This window comes from Rhinoderma darwinii, chromosome 2, assembly GCF_050947455.1.
Source record: "Rhinoderma darwinii isolate aRhiDar2 chromosome 2, aRhiDar2.hap1, whole genome shotgun sequence".
NCBI lineage: Eukaryota > Metazoa > Chordata > Amphibia > Anura > Rhinodermatidae > Rhinoderma > Rhinoderma darwinii.
The window spans coordinates 200654105-200678364 of record NC_134688.1 but is presented as its reverse complement, the minus strand read 5'-3'; the positions used below and the strand labels follow the sequence as shown (position 1 = coordinate 200678364).

The 24260-nt window shown below is 39.3% G+C and overlaps 1 protein-coding gene across 8 annotated transcripts in view; it reads left to right on the top strand.

Moving 5' to 3' along the window:
- Positions 1-24260, top strand: part of DMD (dystrophin) — a 2416993-nt gene that overhangs the window by 2342599 nt on the left and 50134 nt on the right. For all 8 annotated transcript variants that reach the window (XM_075852742.1, XM_075852740.1, XM_075852736.1 and 5 more), the window contains 5 exons: positions 1485-1642; positions 16931-17097; positions 20052-20163; positions 21106-21242; positions 23579-23617. In XM_075852742.1, the coding sequence (XP_075708857.1) occupies positions 1485-1642; positions 16931-17097; positions 20052-20163; positions 21106-21242; positions 23579-23617 (613 nt within the window). The remainder of the gene's footprint in view (positions 1-1484; positions 1643-16930; positions 17098-20051; positions 20164-21105; positions 21243-23578; positions 23618-24260) is intronic.

The window sequence follows — 24260 nt, the reverse complement described above, 5'->3', positions numbered from 1 at the left end:
CACAAATACACAGACGGGAACATATACAAATACATAAAAGGCACATATGTAGAAGCACAAAGACACATTCACAAACAGACCCATATATACCCAGTACAGATATTGTTTTAGATTTCACGTGCAGCCCTATGTCACACCACAGATAACACAGTGATAACTCTGAGTACAGATAATGTAGTAGTGTTACCTGCAGTCCTATGTAACACCACAGATAACACATGGGTATATAGGGGTCAGCAGGGTATATAGAGGCAGCACAGATATCTGTATTTTATCTGTTCTACTTTAATACTGAAGACACACTTTTGCAAAGAGACATAAACACATGCAGAGACGTGTGTGTGTGTGTGTGTGTGTGTGTGTGTGTGTGTGTGTGTGTGTATGTATATGATATATATATATATATATATATATATATATATATATATACATACACATACACATACACACACACACACACACTCACACTCACACTCACACTCACATATACACTCACATACACAGAGAAACCTACTGTATACACACAGACACACAACCATACTGTAACATCTACACATACAAACATACTGTATACGTGTATAAACACTATACATATATGCACACACACAAACACACTCTGTAACATATACACATACAAACAGACACACATGGACACTCATCATGTCTCCTTGCTGACAGGATAAAAGGTTTCTTGCAGGACTGGCTGTGGGCGGAGCTTGCTCCTCTGCTTCTCGTCTGTTATTTACTCCGTGTGTGCAGAGCACAGAGTAGACGCAGAGCCCAGTGGCGCCCCCTACAATCTGGGAGGGTGCAGCATGGGAGCGGACCCTAGTCAGAACGCCGCTGCCTGATCTCCTGGCTCTTCCTTAAGCTGATCACTGCTGCAGGTGTCCAACATACAGGGCGCCAATCAGCAGCATTCAGCTGCTCTACGGCGCCCCCTTCCCTACCACTTAGTTGAGCCTTGGGCACATGCCCCGCCTGACCCCCCCCCTAGCTACGCCCCTGACTCTGCCAACGAATACCATTAGTCAAAAGGTGGCCTGGGGGTGTTTATTGGAACCTTATGGGAGTACAAGTGGGACCTTTTCTCCTGGTGAAGATATTCATTTAATATTAATGAGCAGGTTCAGAAATCTACCACTACGACTGGTATTGATTTGAAGCACCAGGCAGTGTGTTCGAAGAGACTATGCAAAATGTTATTCAAAGTCATGAGTCCTAATTCAATAGAACCATATAAAGAAGGATCTATTTTGGGGTATATTCGCACTTATTCACACACGTACTATTAAAGGACAAGAACTTGAAGTAGATATTACTATTCACTGAGCCTAGCAATAGAGAGAATTGAAAAACCCCATTGTGTAAAGGACCGCTCCAATGTGGAAAAACATCTCAACTGAATGTAAAAATAACTTAGAGGCCTTTGTAATGCTTACTTTTACTACATGTATCTTACAACGACACAATTTAATTTGCAGATCTTTTCAAACAAGTGGCAAGCTCTACTGGATTTTGTGACCAACGGAGACTGGGTCTTCTCCTCCATGACGCTATACAGATTCCCCGGCAGCTGGGTGAAGTGGCCTCCTTTGGTGGAAGTAACATAGAACCCAGTGTCAGGAGCTGCTTTCAGTATGTAAGTATTTATTCTCTTCTATTTAACTCTTTGGTGAATTTATTTTCATTTATATATTTAATTAGTTACAGGAAATAATTGCACTTTTATTTTCTTCCGGGGTCTGCTCCCAGAATTTCTCATTAAAGGTCAATAATCTCCTTATTGGCACAGTATTCTGAATTTTTTTTTGTTTTTCATTGTCTTTTTTTGTTTCATTTTTCTTTTTACCTAAAACAAACATAGCTCAGAAACAGCAGGGTTCCAAACGTAAGCTCCAGGGATTTAAGGATTTGTTTTTGGTGACTAAAGAATATCTGTAGAACTTCTCCGTCTTGATTAAGTGCGTGTTTTGATTAAGTGAGTTTTTAATAAACTATTTTCTTGGAGGGAAAAAAGACATGCAAAGGTGACATAAGGTTTTATTCGTCTTATTCTGCATAATTCCTCTAATATTGTTCAGGAATTTTCACAAAGCACGCACAAAATGTGTGACCTGTTCATGTCATATTTATTCTAAAATCCCAATTTTCTTTAGTTCTACTTCAGAGACTGTGGGAGAAAGTTATTTCAGATCATGGTTTTATGTGCATGGTATTTTGATTTATACAAGGGCAGATAAACGGGTTTCTGGGACTCGCTTTAACTGGCAGGTTGCCCTGCCTCAATTTTCTAATTCTGCTGAAACAATGTACCTAACTGTTGCATCAGTGTTGCACTAGTAGCCCAGAACTTTATAAGGGTTAATTATTGTGTTTTTTGGTTCACTTAGATTTTCAAGCTAAAGTATATTAAAGTCTGAGTGGTAACCCTTTGCAGTACCACCGCTAGTATATGCATTACTGAACATATGTGTTCATATACAGGCTTTGCCTAATGGCCTGCTTCAGTATCATGAACGTGTATTACTTTAGATTATTTTGTGTATTCAACAACATTGGATTAGTGCAGCAGGTGAACAACTCTCTCTTTTTCTTTCTCCTACATTAACTATTCTGCGTACAATAATTCCTGTGCCGTGCGTGGGTTGAGATATACTGACAGACCTCACACTAGAGCCTCGTAACACATAGTACCCTGAAATACTGAGTAGTGTGCTAACATTGTGTTCTCGCAGCCAAGCCCAGGTCTTAGCTGAAGGAAATACCCATTTTGTGCTTACAATATGCTACAAAACAAATCTCTATCATCTTGGGAATATAATACAGACTAAATTTTTACCAGTGACCCAGGGCAAACTTTTTTTTATTTTATTTTTTTATCTCATCTTGCCTCCGTTTACTAAAGTGTAATTGGGTGAGAAGTAATAACTGTAATAACTGCATTGCTTCATCCAAAATCCTTGTCTCCATCGGATTTGCCACTCCGAGTAAATGTTTGCTTGCATATATATCTGTAAAGTGCTTTTCCTAGAGTTGCAGTTGTGAAATACAAATGCATAGGTGACGCTACCTTATTGCATCTGATAGAAATCCGATATATAAAGCAAAGTTGGTTTGTTATAAATTTACATGCAGATAACTGTTAACTTGCAGCTTCGTGACCATTATTTGTCTTTTTACCGAGCTCATTTATTATTAGACTACCTTAAATGTAGGAATTCAGCAGTGCTGTCAATCTACCTACCTTCACTATTACCCCATAGTCAAAGGTGTTGTCTAGTTTAGAAAACAAATCTTGAATTTTGAGTTAATAAAGGTGGGGGGGGGGAGGTGTTCCCTGTTCAGGGGCATCATCTGATGACCTAAGTGGAAGCTAGCTACAAAGAGAGCCTCTTGCCCTGGAGAAATTAACATGTCTTTACATTGCACGGACAGCCTATTTATTTCAATACTTAATTTCCCCTGCGGTGGTGCTACAGGAGAACTGAACACTTGGTGCTGGTTTTCTCCACTGATAAAAGCTGGTCATTGTCAAAGTAGCAAGACACCCTGTGATGAGCTTATTGTCGGGGCCAGGGGTCCTACTAACAAAAGCAAGGAACTTCTTTAGAAACACTTGCCTGACTTCTTCTCAATCCCAAGAGTGCTTATGGTATGTCATTGAAGAACTGCTGAAGGACGTTAAAGCAGTTACTGATGGAGATCCAACGTTTTCACCTACATCCTCCCTGCACCTGTTTCTAGGCAGTGGACGAAATAGATTTTGGTAATCTCCAAATGAGGAAGTGCAAAAAATACACTCTGGAATCTAAAGGACTGTAATAAATAAATAAACATGAAGTGTAACCATGTTTTTACTGGAGTTTTTCATTCATGATTCTCTCACTTATTACCAAACTCGCTCCAGTTCAGTTTATTACCATAGTGCAAGACTTCTCCCCAGTTCTCAAATAACCAGATATGCTACATGTAAATCGTGTCATGTCCTTGCCAACCCCTACCTTCGAAATAAGTAATCCCTCGAGTGGACAGGATGATTTTTTTGGAACAAATTCTTACAAAATCTATCTTTAGTCTAAGTTATCACATAGTGTAAATACTGGAGAATTTTTGTGTGGGGAATTCCACATTTTCAAAATGGACACGCAGCTGATAGTCTGTACCGCAGGTCAGTTTCTGCACGTCTTTTCTGTGAATTTTTTCCACAGCGTGTGGATGAGATTTGTTCAAATCTCAGCCATTTTGCTGCTACTGTAATGGGCTGTGGAATTGCCACACAGAAGTTCTGGATGGAAAATCGACAGTATTTACACTACATATAAACTTATTGTAACCCATTATATTCAGTCATAGGACTCAATGGGGGGTTTGATAATGATAAACCAATTATTTTACAGCATTTTAATAAGTGGGAAATCCAAAAAACATGATAGATAACATGCCATAGGTACACGTTGGATTACATGGGAACCTGCCAGTTTCCAGAATTAATAATTGAGCGTATAATTAGTTTAATTTGAGCAAAACTGCTTTATTCATCAGATGACCATTTACAATTGGTGCCCTTACACATTGATGAAAGTGGCCGAATCAGCCAATTTTGGCGGCACTGACAATCTAATGTGTATGGGTTCTTCTGAACTCTACCACAGCAGATGTCAGGGAAAAGAAAGATAGCCATGTTGGATTTCAACATGCCTGATTTTTTGTTCCCATTGGAGATAAACCGCTGCTAGAGGGGCCTAGCAGCGGCTTATTCCCCTTTCCCCATTGAAATAACCATGCATGGTCAGCCGAGCTGGGCGTGCAAGTTAATGGTGGAGTCAGGATAAATACATGTCATCCCACATTTATCTAGCTTGAATGGGCACCTTTTAGAGTTTAGCTCTTAAATTACATGAATTTCTGTAGAGTCCAGATAAACTGCATACAGATTCAAAGGTGGAAAAAAAAAAGGTTTTCTTTACTTTGGAAGTGAATAGGGAAGACACAGTGTATAGTTCAATATCAGTACGTGAAAGGTAAAAGAAAGTTTCCAAACTATTTTTGTAGCTTGTACTGTTAAATGTTGTCTAAAAAGAGTAAGATGAATGTCATGTCCATGGCCGCGGGCCATCAGGTTCACTCATCTCCTGACGGCCGCAGCCATGGGTCTGCGAGCGCTGGCCCCAGTCTCCTCAGGAGATGCCAGCGCTCACTTCCACTCACCTCGGCTGGGTCCCGTAGGGTACTAAAAGGGGCAGCGCGCGCACCGGACTTTAATGTGAAATCAGCCCATGAGTGTCCTGGTCTATAAGAAGAGCCCAGCCCCTTGCTTCGATGTCTGAGCGTTTTGTCGTATCCTAGTTTGTCTAAGCAAATGGGCTCCTAGTGTTTTCCAGTACCCAGTGTTCCCCGTACCTGTATCCTGTATCCCGTGCTATCCTGGTCAAGTGCTGTGCTGTAGTCGTGCTGTGCTGTATTCCAAGCTTGTCCAACTACTCCATGCCTGACGTCTACCTGCTGCCTAGTCCCAGTCGAGGCTGTCTACTACTGTCCGAGCTGCCACAGGTACCCTATACAAACTATAGACTGTCACCTGCGCCCTGTTGGCCAGTGGGTCCACGAACCCTACGTGAAAATGAGGAGGATATTCTGTTGAGATGATCATTTCCAAAAACTTGGTTATTGCCAGAAGCAAAGCATACAAAAAGAGATGGCCTCTATGACTAACCCGTACAATTGGAACCATATATGTAAGGTAAATCTGTTTGAAAATAATCATTTGCCCTGAAATTCAGCCTATCTCTTCCTCTAGAGGAGCTGTCACTAGACATTATGTAGTGTTCATTTTGTTCTCATTGATGGAGACAATGTTTTCTATTAGTAAACCATCCTGGGCTGTTTCAATTTCCCATTAGGGGAGAACATTCTAAGCAGATCAGTTTGTGAACCGACCCTATACACTCCAGCAGGTCTCCAGTTTTCCTCTTGGCTTCAGTAAAAGAGATTGCAGTATGAGACTTCATTAAATGTGGCCTTCTCATTGTACATTGTCACTTGTAATATAGATTGCATGTTTACCCCTGACATCCCATTCCCAGATACATAAATATGCTGTCAGGTTTCCCAATGAAGCTTTTCCTAATGTTTCTGCCACTGAATGGAGTGTTCTGTTCCTTACATTCTGCTTTCTCTATTTATTTATTTTTAATTCACCGATGGTAGTGGCGTATTGTTTCTTATTTTACGGGTTATACATTAAGTAAATAAACAGATCCAAAAATCAAGCAAAAAAATACATGATTTCTTATGTATATTTTTTTCTTTAATTGTATTTTTTTATTGTTTGATCACATTATATAGAGGTTTTTTTTGTTCCCTTCAAGCTTTGGAAGTTAATGCCTTTTAAATCCCTACAGATTGTGAATGATATTTGTTGTTTTTTTCTCACTTAAAAAGTTTTATATTAGATTATGCTGGAAAACATAACTGAAGCTACATAGACCCATAGAAGGATTGCTGCAGTTGTCAATATACACTCCTCAATATTGAAATTGCAACACCAAGAAGGGCAACCTGTAAGGTTGTAATAATAATAATAATCTTTATTTATATAGCGCCAACATATTACGCAGCACTTTACAGTTTAGAGGGAACATGAAACAAACAATATCAGACATTACATAGTGACTAAGTTAATTTACAATTCAAACCTGAGGAGTGAGGACCCTGCTCGCAAGAGCTTACAATCTATGAGGAAATAAAGGGGACACAGTGTAACAGTGTTTGTTCTGTACAATAGTCCGGCCATTTTTATACACATGGGGTGGTACACATAAAGCTGCATGAGCCGGTCACCAGCCAGTCTCCGTGTATGACTGACATGAAGAGAAGGAGTGTGAGGGAATCTTATTCTGATGACTAATCTAAAAGGAGGGCCATGGAAAGGAGTCAGATTAGGGAATGTTATAGGCCTGTCTAAATAGATGTGTTTTCAGGGCACGTTTAAAACTGTGGATATTGGGAATTAATCTGATTGTCTGGGGTAGTGCATTCCAGAGGACTGGTGCAGCACGAGAAAAATCCTGGAGACGGTAGTGGGAGGTTCGGATTATGGAGGATTTTAATGTAAGGTGGGTGGTAGACAGAGATGAGGGAGGAGATGTAAGGAGGTGCAGCATTGTGGAGAGCTTTGTGGGTGAGAGGTTATGCAGCATTGAGGATGTACTAGGTGTCAATAGGATCTGCAAATTATCAGATCAAGCTCCAATCTGCGGCATGTGAGAGGGGCATAAAAGCCAGATTGAAAGCAAAGTTTTTTAGCCACATGAAAGCTCAAAAATCGGATCAAGTGGTGTGGGATAATTGTGGATTCCTACAGTTAGTCGACATTCCAGTTATCGCCACTTGTCGCAAACTGAGAGGGACAGAATCCTTGAACTGAGAGAACTTGCTTTATCACTCCAGCAGATCGCTACGCACCTAGGCCTAGATGTCCGCACTGTTCAACATTGCGTTTCCTGGAGGTTGGGAGAACAACAATGAACGGGAATGACTGTAAGAGGTGCGCGGAGGTGAACCTCTGCATGGACGGATCGTCTGATTGGTAGAATGTTGCGTAGTAATCCATTTTGTACTGCAAGTGAATTTGCACGTCTCATCCCAAGCCTAAGGGCGGCAAATAGTGTCAACATAAACCATCAGAAGGTATTTGCAGGACATTGGACTACGAGGCAGAAGTCCAGCTACAGGTGTTCCATTGACCACACGCCACCGCTCTCAAAAGGCTATCATGGTGCACAGCAAGACGGCAATGGAGGCTGGAATGGAGGTCTATCCTCTTTAGTAATGAGTCCCGCTTTTGTCTAGGACACAATGATAGCAGGAGATTGGTAAGGAGACCATGTGGGCAACGCCATAAAGAGGCCTTCACAGGGTGGACTTCACACCGGTCCCACCCCGGGGATTATGGTGTGGGGTGGCTTAATATACAGTAGCCAGTACATACATTATGCCACACTATATGGTACAGTAGCTCTAGTCTTCATTTCAGGTACACTAACAGCTAGGCATTTGGTCGTGGAACCGGTAGTACAGATATTTCCCCAGAGTGTCACAGAAGTCATTTTTCAGCAGGACAATGCTGGGCTGCACGTTGCCTGTGCTGCTGTGGGTCATTTGGTCCGCAATTGCAAAGGGAGCTACCAGCAGCCAAACTTGATGATTTGTGTGCCCAAGTGCATTCAGTGTGGCATAACATTCCTCAGACAACTATTAATAACCTCATTGATGGCATGCCAAGGCGTGTAAGTGTTTGTATTTCTGCACTTGACGCTCATACTCTATTATGAAGAAATCAAAATGTTTGATATATTTTGTTTCCATTTTGTTATCAATTGCATATCATTAACACTTCTATCGATCCGGTGATTTCCAAAATTCCAAAACTTTTCTTTCTTAGTATTGTAATTTCAATGTTGAGGAGTGTAGTTCTAAGTTCTTACCTTCTTTATTTTAAGTCCATGATGTAGCTTTGATGCAGTATTTTCTTAAAATATATTTCATTATAAAAAAAAAAATATTAAGCAACGTAAAAATCTTACGTTCATAATATTCATTAGTTCATTTCCGTTGTCTCACTTAGTAAATAACCAAAAACATGAGTTTAGAAAACAAGCTTTGGCATAGGAGGTAGTAATTTGGACTGGAATTGGGAAATGTGCTGTTAAATGTCTTCATTGTGCCTGCATCCTGCAGATTTGCAGTAGTGTCATGCAGCTCAATTGAAGTCATGTGATGGATCTATTGGAAAAACAAACTTTTAGTAGAAGATCTTAGTCTTGCTAGAAAATGAATAAATTACAGAAAATCCCTAATCAGTGTTGTTCTCACATATCTCGTGCTGTGTTGGCCCATCTAAATCTAAGTTGATGATGAGAGAGCCAAATTTGTCATTGACACACAAGATTGTTGTGTAGATACTGACTTGTTGAAGTCAAGTGGATATTTTGTATATGTTCTTGCATTAACTGCTTGAGGACTTGTTGGTCTACTTGGAATTGTTATGAGATTGTTTGCATAATGAGCTACCAGAAGCCAAGTAAAAAAAAAAGATAAAAATAGCTTCTTTTTTAAATTCTTGAAATTAAAGGGTTGTTCCATTTGGACAATCCCTGGTCTAAACAAGGACCTGCTGGTGACTAGCTAATCATAGCAAGTCATGCAACTGAACCCTCCAGCGATAAACTGTTATCACTAAGGAAAGCAAATGATGGCAACACATGAATGAATAACCAATTTGATTCAGCTTTTTTTATTTTTATTTATTTTTTTCCCACTGATTTATAGTAAATAAACCCATATAAGGGTCAGTTCAGAGTTTTTTTTACGTGGAAACCACGTCCAAAAATGCCTCCCATTGAATGGAAGGCGGAGGTGTTTTTTTTTCCCGTGAGCGGAAAAAGTCTTGCGGGAAAAAGAAGCGACATGCCCTATCTTTGGGCGTTTTACGTCTCTGACCTCCCATTGACCTCAATGGGAGGCAGAGAAAGTGTATTTCGCTGCGTTTTTGGCCATCTGCACTCAATGGCTGCGGTTGAAAAACGCGGCAAACGGCGTGCAGGCAGATCAAAATCTGCCTCAAAATTCCAAACTGAATTTTGAGGCAGAATTTTCTGCCTGCAAAAAAAACGGTGTGAACATACCCTAATGCTTTTCATACATGACCCTCAGCGTGATTACTAGATTTATTAATATAAAACAATTCCATAAGGCATTAACCAATCTTCTCTAAAAAAAAAAATTGTCCATACTCTCCTCCCTGTGGTCTCCTATGGTGACCCCGGATGGCCTCCTGGGATGACTTTTTTTCTTTCTTTTTTTTCTCTCCCATGTGACTGGTGCAGCCTGAGATTCCCTGCAGCTGTCATATGAGATAAAAAAGGCGTCATTACTAGGAGGCCGTCAGTATTGACACATGACAGGAGTGTGGCGTTGCTATGGGAACGCCAGGGTAGTTTTTTCTATTTGAACTTGGAAATGTTTTTTTTTTCCTCTACTTACGATCTTTCCTTCATATTTGTTGCAGGGAAAATTTGCAAGAAATATGACCCTACCATTACAGTAGCCACATTTTTAAATTCTCCTCCACATGCTGCAGAAGATTTCTGTGCAGAAATTGACCTGCAGTGTAGATTATTTTTTTTTTTACCCGCATTATGTCCATTTATGCTGCAGATCTAAAGATCCGCAACCGCAGGTCATTTTCTGCATGCAAGTTTTCTGCAGCGCATCGATGAGATTTTAAAGTGTCATTCACTTTGCTGCTACTATAATAGGCTGCAGATTTTCCATCCGCAAATCCAAATAAAATACAACAGCAATTAGGCTACGTGTGAGCGTAGCTTAAAGGTCCATAGTTTAATTATCATTATAATTGGACATTTAAATGAGAGGGCAACGTTGTAGTAGCTGTGCTATATTTGACATACTTTAACATAAAGTTTGTAGAGCGTAACCAGTGTTAACCAATTTTTACTGTATTATGTCATGATCAAGGCATTACTGCTGACACCGCACAAATTCCATGTGTAATTGTCAAATGGCTGGAGTAAACACTGGATTGTAATGCCTGTCGGAAGCATCAAACTCAGTAAATTGCAGTTTGTGGACGTACAGGCGTGTGTCCTGCAGTTACTGCATGTTTTATTTATAAGCAGAAAGCTGCTTAGTATGATTATTTAGAGCTGTCTTTATCCATATCTGGAGCCTTCATCTGCTGTAAAACATTGTAGTAATTGAATGGATGTAACTCTGATTAAAGCCAATTCCATGGCTTATTTTCTTGGGCATTGTTTGGGCCATATATTCATAAATGGGCAAAAACGATCACCACATACACCAATTTTTTGTTATATTGTTTCAGTAGTTTTATCAAATACAAAGTAACGTATAGCCAAATACCGTAATTCTCAAGTACCACGTGTATTATTCCAAAATCGGAAATGCTTATTGTGAAATCTATTTGCATCGTATAGTACATTGTGCCATATAATTCCAGTATTCTAAAATGAAATCAGGGCTAAAGTGTGTAGAACTTTCTTCTGGGTTTCGTACCAGGCTTCTATAACTAGATTCTACACCATCATATTTGTGCTATCTTGTTGGCATGATCTTGTCTTTTCTATGAAATACTCCTTGCTGACTAAAGGGAACAATAGGATGGAAAGAAACTGTCAAGCATTGATTTTTATGTGCATTTTTTCCCTAAGTCTATTTATAAGGATAAATAGTGAAAACCGGAAAGCAGACTTTTTTCTTTTGGGAATATAGGACAATCCGGAACATGCTGATTGCAGTATTGTATAGTGCGGCTGAATGAGAAAAGCTCCGGTTTGTTTGTTTGGCATATTGCGTGGTCCCTTGACAGATCATGTTAGCCCTTGGAGAACAGTAATGCTCTGTGCTCAACCCCCAACTCTTTGCAAAGCAGCACTGTAAATGTCATCAAAACAGCTCTACCTCTGCTTTGACTTCACTCGGGGTTTATGTGCCCTGTTTGTATGGCAGAACAAACGAATGTGACCAGTTTTCAAAAGCAAATATAGGCAGCAGATTTCTCGGCTAGGTGTTTGCCCGCAGGGAAATGAAATGCTGAAAGCAAACCTCTGCTCTGTGCAAGGAACAATTACTTTAAGGTTACCAGGCTGCAATGGCAATGCCCGCTTTACAGATTTCATAGGGAACTGATCTACCCAGCAGAGATGAGATTTACTTTTTTTTGTACAGTCACAGAATATGAATTCAATTCTATATTTAAAAATAGGGATTAGTATTGTTAGCCAGCCTGTGTACGCACCACATAGAGCTGCCGCTGAACTGTAGGTTTGCGGAAAATTTACTCATTATGCCTTTTTGATCCTAGCTAGTCCTTAACATTTATTTTTTTTTTTCTAGGTATCCGTAACCTTATTTTACACACATGCTCAACTCCCATGCAAATAAGAGAATATGAAATGCTGGTGTAGTTTTTTTATTTTATACTCCTTTTTAAAAGAAAGCTCTACTTCTGTACAAATTGTACTTCCTTTGGTTAGGTTATCTTGTACCCATTTTGAGTTACATTTTTTTTATTCATGTATACGGTGTGGTATAAATTTTTTCAGTGGTTGTCAGAGGCAGACCGTTACAAAGGTCTGGGGCACACGTTCGGCGAATCGTTTCAAATGTTTAAAAGCCGAAGCTTAAAAGGTCATATGTCTGACAGAGCAATAGAGGGAAAACACGGTGTTTCCAAAGGCAACCAGCAGACATCTAATAGCAGCAGTGTGTATGAATTGGTGAAAAAAGGGCATGAAAAGGCCTGCTTGCCTTTTATTGGTGACTCTCATGATATTTCCCTACTTTTATTTGAGTAAAATTCAAGTTAAAAAACAAAACTAAAAACAACTTTATATGGTGCTCATGGACAACTGGGCCAATATTGAATCAGAGAAAATAAATTGTGGCATGCCTCCATCACATGCCGTATTATGGCGGTATTCTAGAATACAGCACTTCACGGAAGCACTATAAGGTGGTACAGCGTGCTTATGGCTCTGTAATACAGAACCCCAGGCACTCTGTCTGTTGCCCTTCTGGCTCTGTTCACACAGCTTTGTATTATTAGAGTATATGAACATGCAGCAGTAACTGTGTGGCAGAAAGCTGCACCATTACCTTTACACAAAAAAAGTGGCAAAAACTACATGTACTGCTGTGTTTTTTTGTTTTTCAGTTTTCCCACAATTGGGTTTACGACTTTAACCGTGTAGACTTAGAATTGCAAGTGTGGGAAAAATACAACAATAATTGCATGCACCTACATGAAGGCTTTGCCATGAGGTACTATAATAGTGTGGCCATTTACTGTACTATTACACTGCATGTGAATATACACTGACTCCCATTTCAGGATTTGGTCAGAAGTACCTAACTATTTTTTCCTACTGTATTTCTGAACTAAGAACGTGTTAACTACATCTAATCAGGACATCTTAATTGATGGTGATAAATTACAACCTTTTTACCTGGACAGCAAAGTACCATATGTAGATGAATCTTGTCTTCTGTAAACCTTTGCATTACAAAGCATATATATTGTAAATTCTAGCTACACAAAGCAAAATGTTACCAAAAGAAGATATTTATTACAGCTTTGTTTTGGAATGGACATGTGTGCCAACCTTTTTCTACTTCAACCTGTAGGCAACCAGTTATTCTCTTGATAAATTAAAATCTTCCATTCCTCTGTTCAGCCGGATTTTGAGGTGATCTACAAAAAATGTAAAACCTGGCCATGCACATGAGCTGTCAGTCAAACGCTATTCTGATGGCCACGATCTCTCCTGACTACACCATGGACGCTCAACCTGGCTGAGTGTCTGTTTATTTCCATGGGTGGAGGGGAGTAAGCTGATGCTATACACCTCGTGTTGAAATCCATCGATCTTTCTTTAACCTGATATCCGCTATCTGGGGCAGGTTGGGTAACCCCCATATAGATTAGGTTGTTGGACGATCCCGTGTAAATTGGTGGGTCGACTGACTTTTTCCATCTGCTTAATAGCTACTTAGTGAATGACTAACGCAAAAAAGCCAAAAATGCCCTTGACCGAACTAGAGCCATGTGACATTAAATCTTCAGACGTTTCCTGGTGATCAAAAACAATCTGCAAGTGCTAATCACCAGCGGTCTTATCTGTGTGACTGTGCAGACTGCTCAGACATGTTGCACCAGACTTCCATCTTTATGACAATTAACAAATTAACATTGATTATAGGCTGGAAAATAAATCCGATATATAGTTTTAGTGACTTGAAGCTCTCCGTGTGCCTTTTTTCTGTCTCCCTAATTTATGCTGATTACCACAAGGCAGCCTGATGCTTTTAACGGCTCATTCTAATTCTGGTAGTAACATGCAGTGCACTATCCAATGCTGAATGTATCTTTTCCTATTAAAAAATGCATATTAATCAGCAGCACCATTAATGTACTGGAATATTGATTCTTGAGGAATCAGAGTCTCTGTAGATAAACATCCCTCTAATGAGAAGTTCTAGAAATATATATGCGGCTTTATTTTTATATTGTAACCGTTTATCTACTGTTCACATATTCTAGAATAATATGGTTAATTTGCATTAAATTATTGGGCTAAGTCTTTGTGTGAGAGAACAAGAGAAAATACTCATTTATAGTCATTACAATCAAGATGGTTTCTTTTGCTATCTAGCTAATTTGTTTAGCATTCACAAAAAAATCAATATATCTTAAGCTATAAAAATGAAGTGTAAATGACTTGTCACTGGTGATAGGTTTAGGTAATGTATCTGTACCTGATGTAATTGACTTAATAAATGTATGGGCACGGTGCTGTTGCCGTTTACTGATCTACATCATGACTGTTCTGCCATTAAAGCTAAACTGTTTGGCTGCTGTTAACCCTAAGGCCGAGTCCAGACGTGGCATGTTACATGCAGATTGTGCTGTAGATTTTGCCACAAAGTGTGAAATCCGCAGTGAAAATCCTTAGCATTTCCTCAACCGAATGAGCATGCTGCGTACTTAAAAACCACAGCATGCTAGGATTTACGTGCAGAATTTTCATGTGGATCAGGGTTTGAAACCTCCATACACTTGTATCATACAGTAAATTGCTGTGGCTTTGTGGTGCGTCTGGTCCCGCCTAAAATCCCATAGTCGTCTTTGCTTAGACTCTTCTTATTTGGTAGGTATTAATACTGAAGCTAATGGTCATGTACTTAAAATGGCTTTATCACCCAGCTATATTACGGCTCATGTACAGCCTCCAAGTTGTGTGGAGCTGTAATACAGCACTCATTGAAGTCTATAGGGCTCTACTGTATAGAGCCCTATGCTTTTGATTTCTTACAGAGGCTTTCAAGGGGTTTTTTTTTCTGTTGGTATCATACAGAATTAGTAAAAAAAAAAATCATGGCATTTTCTATCAGATGCCGTAATAAGAGATTGCTTTAAGGGGAGAATCCCTTCACAACATACTTTGAGGGCACGACATATTGGTATATGGAGTTACTACGTCTCTAAAATAACTCCAAACTACTTTATTTTATTTAAGCTTCCTAGATCAGGAGAGTAACTTGAGGATGCTGGCAGGCATGTTTTCTGGGTGCCATTCTGCCTAGGCCAGGGTATTTAGATACGGGGTGGCTAGGGCAGAAAACAAAATCTTTGTCTTTAGAAAGGGAAAGTATAGTTACGACCCTGTGCTTGACCACTGCGACTGACCTGGGGGAAAATAGGATATAAGTGAAAACTTGTCTGTAACCGTTGTTATCTACTGCTGCTGTAGGTGTGATGTCTATTTATAACACCGACCTATCGCTCAACACCCTGCCGAGAATTTATTCATTTACTTTTCCCTTCCCCATGTGATTTATATCATTTCCTCAACACCAACACATTGACACACATGAAGATTTCTTTCATATGAAGACCATTAAGCTACCGGTGTGTTTTTATATTTTTTTTTTATATTATTTTTTTCCAAATGATGACAGGTGTGTGTATATATAGGTATATGTCATTCCAGGTTATTCTTGTCCACATTGTTGATAATGAAATAGTAAAAATGCTGAAAATTAAAGTTTTAGTGAGTAGTCAAAGTCCAGCACTTACAACTCTTGTGAGCCAATTACTTAAAGAGGCTCTGTCACCAGATTTTGCAACCCCTATCTGCTATTGCAGCAGATCGGCGCTGCAATGTAGATTACAGTAACGTTTTTATTTTTTTAAACGAGCATTTTTGGCCAAGTTATGACCATTTTTGTAGTTATGCAAATGAGGCTTGCAAAAGTCCAAGTGGGCGTGTATTATGTGCGTACATCGGGGCGTTTTTAATACTTTTACTAGCTGGGCATTCTGATGAGAAGTATCATCCACTTCTCTTCAGAACGCCCAGCTTCTGCCAGATCACGCTGTGACGTCACTCACAGGTCCTGCATCGTGTCAGACGAGCGAGGACACATCGGCACCAGAGGCTACAGTTGATTCTGCAGCAGCATCGGCGTTTGCAGGTAAGTAGCTACATTGACTTACCTGCAAACGCCGATGCTGCTGCAGAATCAACTGAAGCCTCTGGTGCCGATGTGTCCTCGCTCGTCTGACACGATGCAGGACCTGTGAGTGGCGTCACAGTGTGATCTGGCAGAAGCTGGGCGTTCTGAAGAGAAGTGGATGATACTTCTCATCAGAACGCCCAGCTAGTAAAAGTATTAAAAACGCCCCGATGTACGCACATAATACACGCCCACTTGGACTTTTACTTTTAAACACACCCACTTGGACTTTTGCAAGCCTCATTTGCATAACTACAAAAATGGTCATAACTTGGCCAAAAATGCTCGTTTTTTAAAAATAAAAACGTTACTGTAATCTACATTGCAGCGCCTATCTGCTGCAATAGCAGATAGGGTTTGCAAAATCTGGTGACAGAGCCTCTTTGTGTGTGTGTGTGTGTGTGTGTGTGTGTGTGTGTGTGTGTGTGTGTATGTGTATATATATATATATATATATATAATATTTAATGAGAGAAACTTGAAGGATTTTTTTTTTATTGCTGTTTGTTCTGTAGCCATTTTGTGTGCGCAGTTTTCAGACATTAGGAGAGCTTTTTCTTTGACCTGATATACGCAGCTCAGAAGACTAAAGCTTGCTCACTGGCAAAAATACACTCATAATTGTAACTTTTCAGCAATCCTGTGGCCGTATTACCTTAATTGTTAGGTTTCTGCCAAGCTTTCTTACAGCATTTAAAATTCCTAGGTTTTCTGTCTTGCCCCCTCAGTGGGGATTCTGCTCTTTTATAAATTCATTAAATGTTTCATGCTTTCATGTTTACAGCATATTTTGTATTTGATATTTTAGGCTAACAATAAGCCAGAAATTGAGGCGGCTTTGTTTCTGGATTGGATGAGGTTGGAGCCTCAGTCGATGGTTTGGCTACCGGTGCTTCACAGAGTTGCTGCTGCTGAAACTGCCAAACACCAAGCCAAGTGTAATATCTGTAAAGAATGTCCAATTATTGGTTTCAGGTAAGATGTCTTAGTATGAAGCCTACTTAGCTAATATCTTCCACGCAGCAGAATTAAAGTTGCAAAAAACATATCAAATCATCTGAATGCAGTTTTAGTAACACATATATTTACAAATCTCCAAAACCGTTGCAATAGAACTTTAGTTAAACTCGCTTAAAAGGGTATCCCCTTCTAAGACTTTTATGGCATATCCACAGGTCCCCGACCCGATCTTGTCTGGTGAGGAGACCGCTAGTAGCCGCATCCAGGTGGAGAGGTGGCATAGAACAGCGAGCTCGGATGCTTCCATAACTCCTATTTTCCTATTTACTTCTATAGGAGTAATGTAAACCTCAAAGCACAGCTATTTATATAATTCCTGGCCACCACCTCCCCACTGATTATGTGCCTGGATGCGGTGCCCAGTGGCCACTTCAAAAAGCAGGATGGGGTCGGGGTAGTCTACTTTGGAAGATAGTTGCGGGTCTCAGAGGTGGGATCTGCATCTTCCAAACCTTTATGGCATATTCTATGTATATTGTTGGATAGAGATACCCCTTTTAAAGTCTCACTCTACTCTAAAATTTAACCGGTTAACAGTTTGCAGCTAGTATCTAATTTTTTGGGTTATTTTTCATGAATGTCTGTGGAAGTGCTTATTACCTGGCAAAAAAAAACAAACACAAACTGGCTCCTAGAGTGCTGTCTGACGTAATTTGGTATACATCTGGTTTACCCATTCTTTCAAAATTGTCCCTTCCCTCACCCCACACTGACTTGACCGTTGATGGCTAAAGAAGGGCGAAATAGCCAGTGAATCCGTAACGCGTTGCATATTTAATTGAAAGTATAAATTACATACCCCCTCACCAATGCATGTAAAGCGGGCTTTACTCCCGATCGCCCAACGACGGTATAAACTGTAGCGTGAATAGAATTTAGACAAGTGATCCGAAGAGCCTTCATGGGCCAAGAGCCCATTTTGCCAAGTTGCTTTGGGATCAAGTAGCTACGTTTCTGTGGCCATTGGTTATGCTTGTGCTGAATGATTTTTAGTGTATTTGCTGAAATAGAGCTATAATGCTCCATAGAAGAGGAGGAAAAAGATTTTCAGAACATCTAGTAATCCCCACCTCCCGATGTAATAATAATGAGCTCACAGGTTATCTTGTTTATAAAAAATGTATTTACTTTACAACATTATTGACACAAACTTGTTTATATGCTATATAAGAACGCTAATCAAAAAAAAAATGGCTTCCGACTCCTTCTGCCCAGAGCAGTACTTCCTCATCAATTATGCATCCACTTTATTTTTTTTTATTTTCCTCCATAACAAACTACCATGGTTAATCCATCTCAATGAATTTCGAAAAAGAAAACATGAAGGAAAAAAATCAAAGCTACCTTGCAAACGCTTCATATTCTGCTCTATGGTTTGTAAACTTCTCTGTAGAATTCATACAAAATACATTTAACCAATAGACTGTGAAATCATTACTACCTTTGAGAGAAAATGGCAGCATTTTATTCACTCCCAGAGTATCACACAAAAAATCCAGTAAGCACCTTGGCTGTGCTAAAATACTAAATAGAATTGTTCTCTGCAGACAAGTATGAAATGCACCATAAAATAGAACAGCAGGAAAGGGCTTTTCAGCAACAGGTAATGAACATTACCGGGCGATGTACAATGATTCTTGCATGTAGAGTTGTTCTTTAGGGATAATTGTTTATACTAGCTATGATTGACGGTCCAATGTGTGCACTATTTGTGTAGGCATCCAAATAGGTAGACTCTTCAGTGTTGTCTTACGGTATCGCTTAGTCACACAGTTTTCTAGAAAGTCGATAAAGTACCCATTCACGTCTAAACCACAACACAATGTCGCCGTGGCTCTTCGATCCAAAGTACATTTGTATAAAATACATTAAGGGAATAAAAAGGAGAGGAAATGAAGCTCAAACTGGACTTAAAAGCCAAATATGTAGTAACAGCAATTTCTTTATATTCATATGTATGATCTGTTTGAGCTCCCTGTCATTTTCCTAGAGTGTTTTTGCATAGCTAGTGTATGGAGTTAATCCGTAACAGAACAATGCTATAAATAATATGACAGATCTATCATATTATTTATGGAGTAAACTTACATTTTTAGCACATAAATATGGAATTTCTGTTTAAATCCATCACCGTATTTTTTTTTTTTACATAGACGTTAGATATGTGCCAGTGGATACTGCCAGCAATCTAATGTTCATTGGGCTGCCACACCATTACCCGCCGTCATGGAATAGAAATTGGACAAGTTGTTGTTTACTGTCTGATTCTGTTTCCCCACAGTTTAGCGGTGACCAAGGTGTCTGGCAGCAGTTCATGGTCACCCGTCTCTATAGCTATAGAATTAACTTGAGCTTTTCATTGAGTAAAGTGTCTATAGCTGGCCATAAGTTATACAATTTGTTGTAATATTTTTCTTACCTGTGTGATCACCATATGTGTGACTTTATGGAACTGAAGGAACAGTTACAAGGGAAAACTGTTACTTGAAATTTCAGTGTCCTATCGCGTGGATGTGTATGAGCATTAATACACCTAATCTATTCTTTGATGACCACATAGTATTGTTTCCAAGCAGTGCAATTCTGGTCTATCAGTTGCCCAATTTCCTTGTAGATCGTTCTTTTGAGCACGTCATATGAAGTGTAAACAAGCTGGTACACATGCATAGGCATTGCAAATGCTTAGCGACTACGAATCAAAGTCTTCAAAAATGTGCATATACCAGAAATTAGACTGTCTTAAGGCTTTCTGAATTTTACATGAAGACTCCGAACATCTAAAACACCAGAGAGGATAATATGGACTTCTTATAAAGCTGAATAGTTCCTACTTTCCATTTAATAGATATCTAAAGTATTTAATGCTGGACATATTTTAATCTATTTTTACCTATTTTTATTTTTTTTAGGTATAGAAGTTTAAAGCACTTTAACTATGACATCTGCCAAAGCTGCTTCTTTTCTGGTCGTGTTGCAAAAGGACACAAAATGCACTATCCAATGGTGGAATATTGCACTCCTGTAAGTCTATGGAAGAAAACTTGTGTATTCTAATACAGATATATACTCACCCACACCACACGCTTTTGAAATCTTTAATAGTAACCCTTCCATTAACCCATTGAATCCTCCCACCCATCCTTACAAATAGGAGGTATGGTAGCGCAGCTATAGTACAGCTCCAGTGATAGAGAGCAATAACAAATGGCTATAAAAACCCAACCTGTTTACAGTCTTAGAGCAACAGTAGACCTGACAACTATCACCTCTTCACCTGGAAGTGATCTAATGTCTATAGTAGTATTGTCGCTCTTGGCTTATCTGCAATCTGAAAATCACTAATGTAAAGTAAAATAGAATGTCCTGTTACAGAGCAGATAATACAGCACGACATTTCTCTGTAAATGTTATAGCGAAAATATGTATCCTTCAAAAGTTTCTGAGCAATCCTCCATTAAACATATACTGAACTTCCCAGCAAATAAATTGATGTCGTTCATGATTTTTCTTAAAGCATGTTAAAATAGAATACCTATAGCGCTATAATCATGAATTCTACCCTCTTCACTAGTTTCATAGTGAATGACTAAAAATGTTTGACACCAGGTTCTTTCTATTGCTCAGTGTTTTTGGCTTCAGTAAACTGCAATCCATTACTAAATTTAGCTTTGAACTTTTAAGTATAATAAAAAGGGACTAAAATGCTAAATCCCATTGTCATAAGCCACTAAACAAAGGTAAGTGCCAAGCGTTTTCCTGTAAAACATTTAATACCTGAATGCCTACTTTATCAAGAAGAATGCCAAGCAGAATTTAAAATCCATTGCAGGATTTGTTTCCTTTTTTGAAACGGTTGCTTCTCAACTGCTGTGTGCTTTTCAAAGCATCCCCACAGTTTTCCCGTGTACTGTTTAATTCATTCCATCAAGACCCACATCTACAAAGACATTTGTTTGCTTTCAGACTACATCTGGAGAAGATGTACGCGACTTTGCAAAGGTTTTAAAGAATAAATTCAGGACAAAAAGATATTTTGCAAAACACCCAAGAATGGGTTATCTTCCGGTTCAAACCGTCCTAGAAGGAGATAATATGGAGACGTAAGTACTTGCCGCTCTGTTTGCAAATGAAATGCCTCATCTTCCTGACCGTTTTAATTGTTTTTATTTAATACATACCATTTTTTTTGTTTTATGAAACATAAGCTGATACGTTTGTTAAGCCAACGTTATTAATGCACTTGCATACCAGACAATTTTAAAATATTAACCAATACAAGAATGAAAGCACCATTCGTGGGGGTTTTCAAGATGTTCTTCCTAATCCAGTTGCTGTCCTATATTCATTGAAGGGGTTGTACCAGAATTGACCATTATTACCTTACCCACAGGATAGGTTATAATTGTCTGATCACTGAAGGCCTTATCGCTGGGACTCCCACCAATCGTGAGAATGGGGGTTCCAAACCCTCTGTTTCTCCTCACTGTTAGACCATAGTAAGGAAGACATTGGACCAGATTTACTAATACTGTCGTAGTTTTAGACCGTGTTAAAATTTGGCAAAGCAGTCATAAAATTCTAAACAATTATCATAGTGGTAAACACCATGATAAATTTGATGCATCTTTCTAGACCTTATTCTCTTCCTTAAACCGACTACTAGTTGGCTCAGCTTACGCTAGTTTTTTGCATCAAAATTCTGGTACATTATTGTTGCACAGGGTCACATTATAAGAAGCTCCTCCTCCTTTCCGCTAGGCCACACAGCCCTTTCCTGCGAAGCTAAAAAGTGTCTCTAAAACTGTTAATAAATGTGGCATACAGCATGTACGCCGGAATTCTGAATAGTAAATATTCCCCATTGAATGGAGCGGTCGCGCATGCACGCTGCTGCCTCATTTAATGAGAAGAATGAAGGAAACAACCAAGCACAACGTTCGACTGTTTCCTTCAGCTCCATAGACATTGAATGGAGCAGCAGGCACATGCTCAGCTACTGTTTAATTCAAGCTCCTCCTCATTGCGCAAGGTGCAGTGAGGAGGAGCGAAGGGATAGGTACCCCGATTTTTTCGATCAATGGGGCACCTAGTGATCATACAATTATCGCCTACCCTGTGGATTCTGTTAAGACCCTTTTTAACAGTTATGTACCCTGTTGGTAAGTAAAACACATACTCTATTAGAATTACACACAGGCGTCATGGTCTGCCCCAGTATGATTTCTGAAAGGTTTAATGAATGGTTTCCCATTTTAGGTGAATTTAATGGGCAATCTTGAGTTCTGGCAACTTATATTGTGGCATTGGCTACTTTTTCCCCCTCCCCACTTAATTACTGAATATTACTACTAATGTCTTATGTGTGAACGGTTCTCCACTTTGGCTAATAGTGATGGTCTCGAGCATGGGACCTCCCTCTGACATCCATTTGCCTTAAAAGGGATTGTTTTCATGAGATAAGCCCTTTAGCTTCAGAGGGTATCTCTTTTCCTAAATAAAAGATTTCCACAGACTCAACCACCAATGCCCAAGCAAAAAAAATGTTCCCCTAAATTCATCTATAAATAGGCAAATAAATGCATGTTAGCCAATTAAAGGCAGCTTCTCACTATGGAAAGGCACTATACTATTCTAGCTTTAAAAAGTTGTGGATGGTGCCTTTAGTTAGTGTGGTCTGCGTTATTCCCCTTTTTCATCTCGTCTTCCTATCTTACGTGAATGTAAACCAAGTTTTTTAATGGATGTCAAAATCACTAAGAAAAGGAAAACTCCACAAGTCTTCCCGGTTGTCCATTACTTTATTAATAAGTAGCATGTATGATGTTTTATAATAAAACAAATTTGCTTAATGTAAGACACCCCTACAAACAGTAAACCATGGAAAACCGTTCATTATCTAAAGCGTATTTATTCATGCCGATATCAGACACACGGCAGGTGCAAATGTGAAACTGTTTGCTGCCCCATCTGCCAAGGAGATAACATTTAACATGAATAGTTTAGAAAACCTCCTGTTGATAGCAGAGTTCCAGGAGGAGGGTGATCTCTCAATGATGCCATCTGTCCTGTTGCTTGCATGGATTCCCAATGTCCTCGTACACAGTAACACAATAGCTGAGCCAAAAATCTTACTGTGCTCCTTAATCTATTTAGCTGACTCGCATACATGTTTTACAATATTTACTATAAATGCTTTTTGAGTAAACAGCATTATCCATATTCAAGACAAAATTCAATGCAATGAAGAATTTTTGATTTCTGGTTATGTGATTTTTTGAATCTACAGGTTCAGCTTGTATTTCTCTGTTTTAGATATGTATGTATGATTTTCTTCATTGGCTGCTATAATTGGCATTCATGTCGATGTGATAAACCTCATTCCATTTTTTGGTTCTCTGCTGTACTTTCTCTTCACCTCCTAATTTTTGTCTTTCAGTCCTGTTACACTGATCAACTTCTGGCCAGTAGATTCTGCGTGAGTACTTTTTCTGTTTGCGCTACTGATGTTGCTGTTACCTCCATGTGTGCTACTTATACCACTTTTATTTTATCCACGAGTTCATTTTCATCTTCCCTTGATCTATCAAGTCTGAGATATGACACATTAAGAAGTAAAAAGGCTAAGATAATATGACAACTTTTAGAAGATGAGAAGTGAACTTTGACTCTATCCTGTTTTAGTGTGAAGTCAGTATGAGGTTGCTAAAATATAAGCTGAGCCTTGTTGTCTTGAGATCTTCGTTAACCATGCAGCTAAGGCTTCGTTCACATCTGCATCAGGGCTCCGTTCCGACGTTTTCGTCAGAGCTTTCCATGGGAACGGAGCCCTGACTGACACAAACTGAAATCATAGGTTTCCGTTTCCATCACCATTGATTTCAATGGAGACGGAACTGGTGCCAATGGTTTATTTGTCTCCGTTGTGCAAGGGTTCCCTCGTTTTGACGGGATGAATACAGAAGTAGACAACGGTATTCATTTGGTCAAAACGTGGAAACCGTTGCACAACGGAGACAAACTGAAACCATTGGCACCGGATCTGTCACCAATGAAATCAATGGTGCTTGAAAACGGAAGCCTATGGTTTCTGTCAGTCAGGGCTCCGTACCGTCGGAACG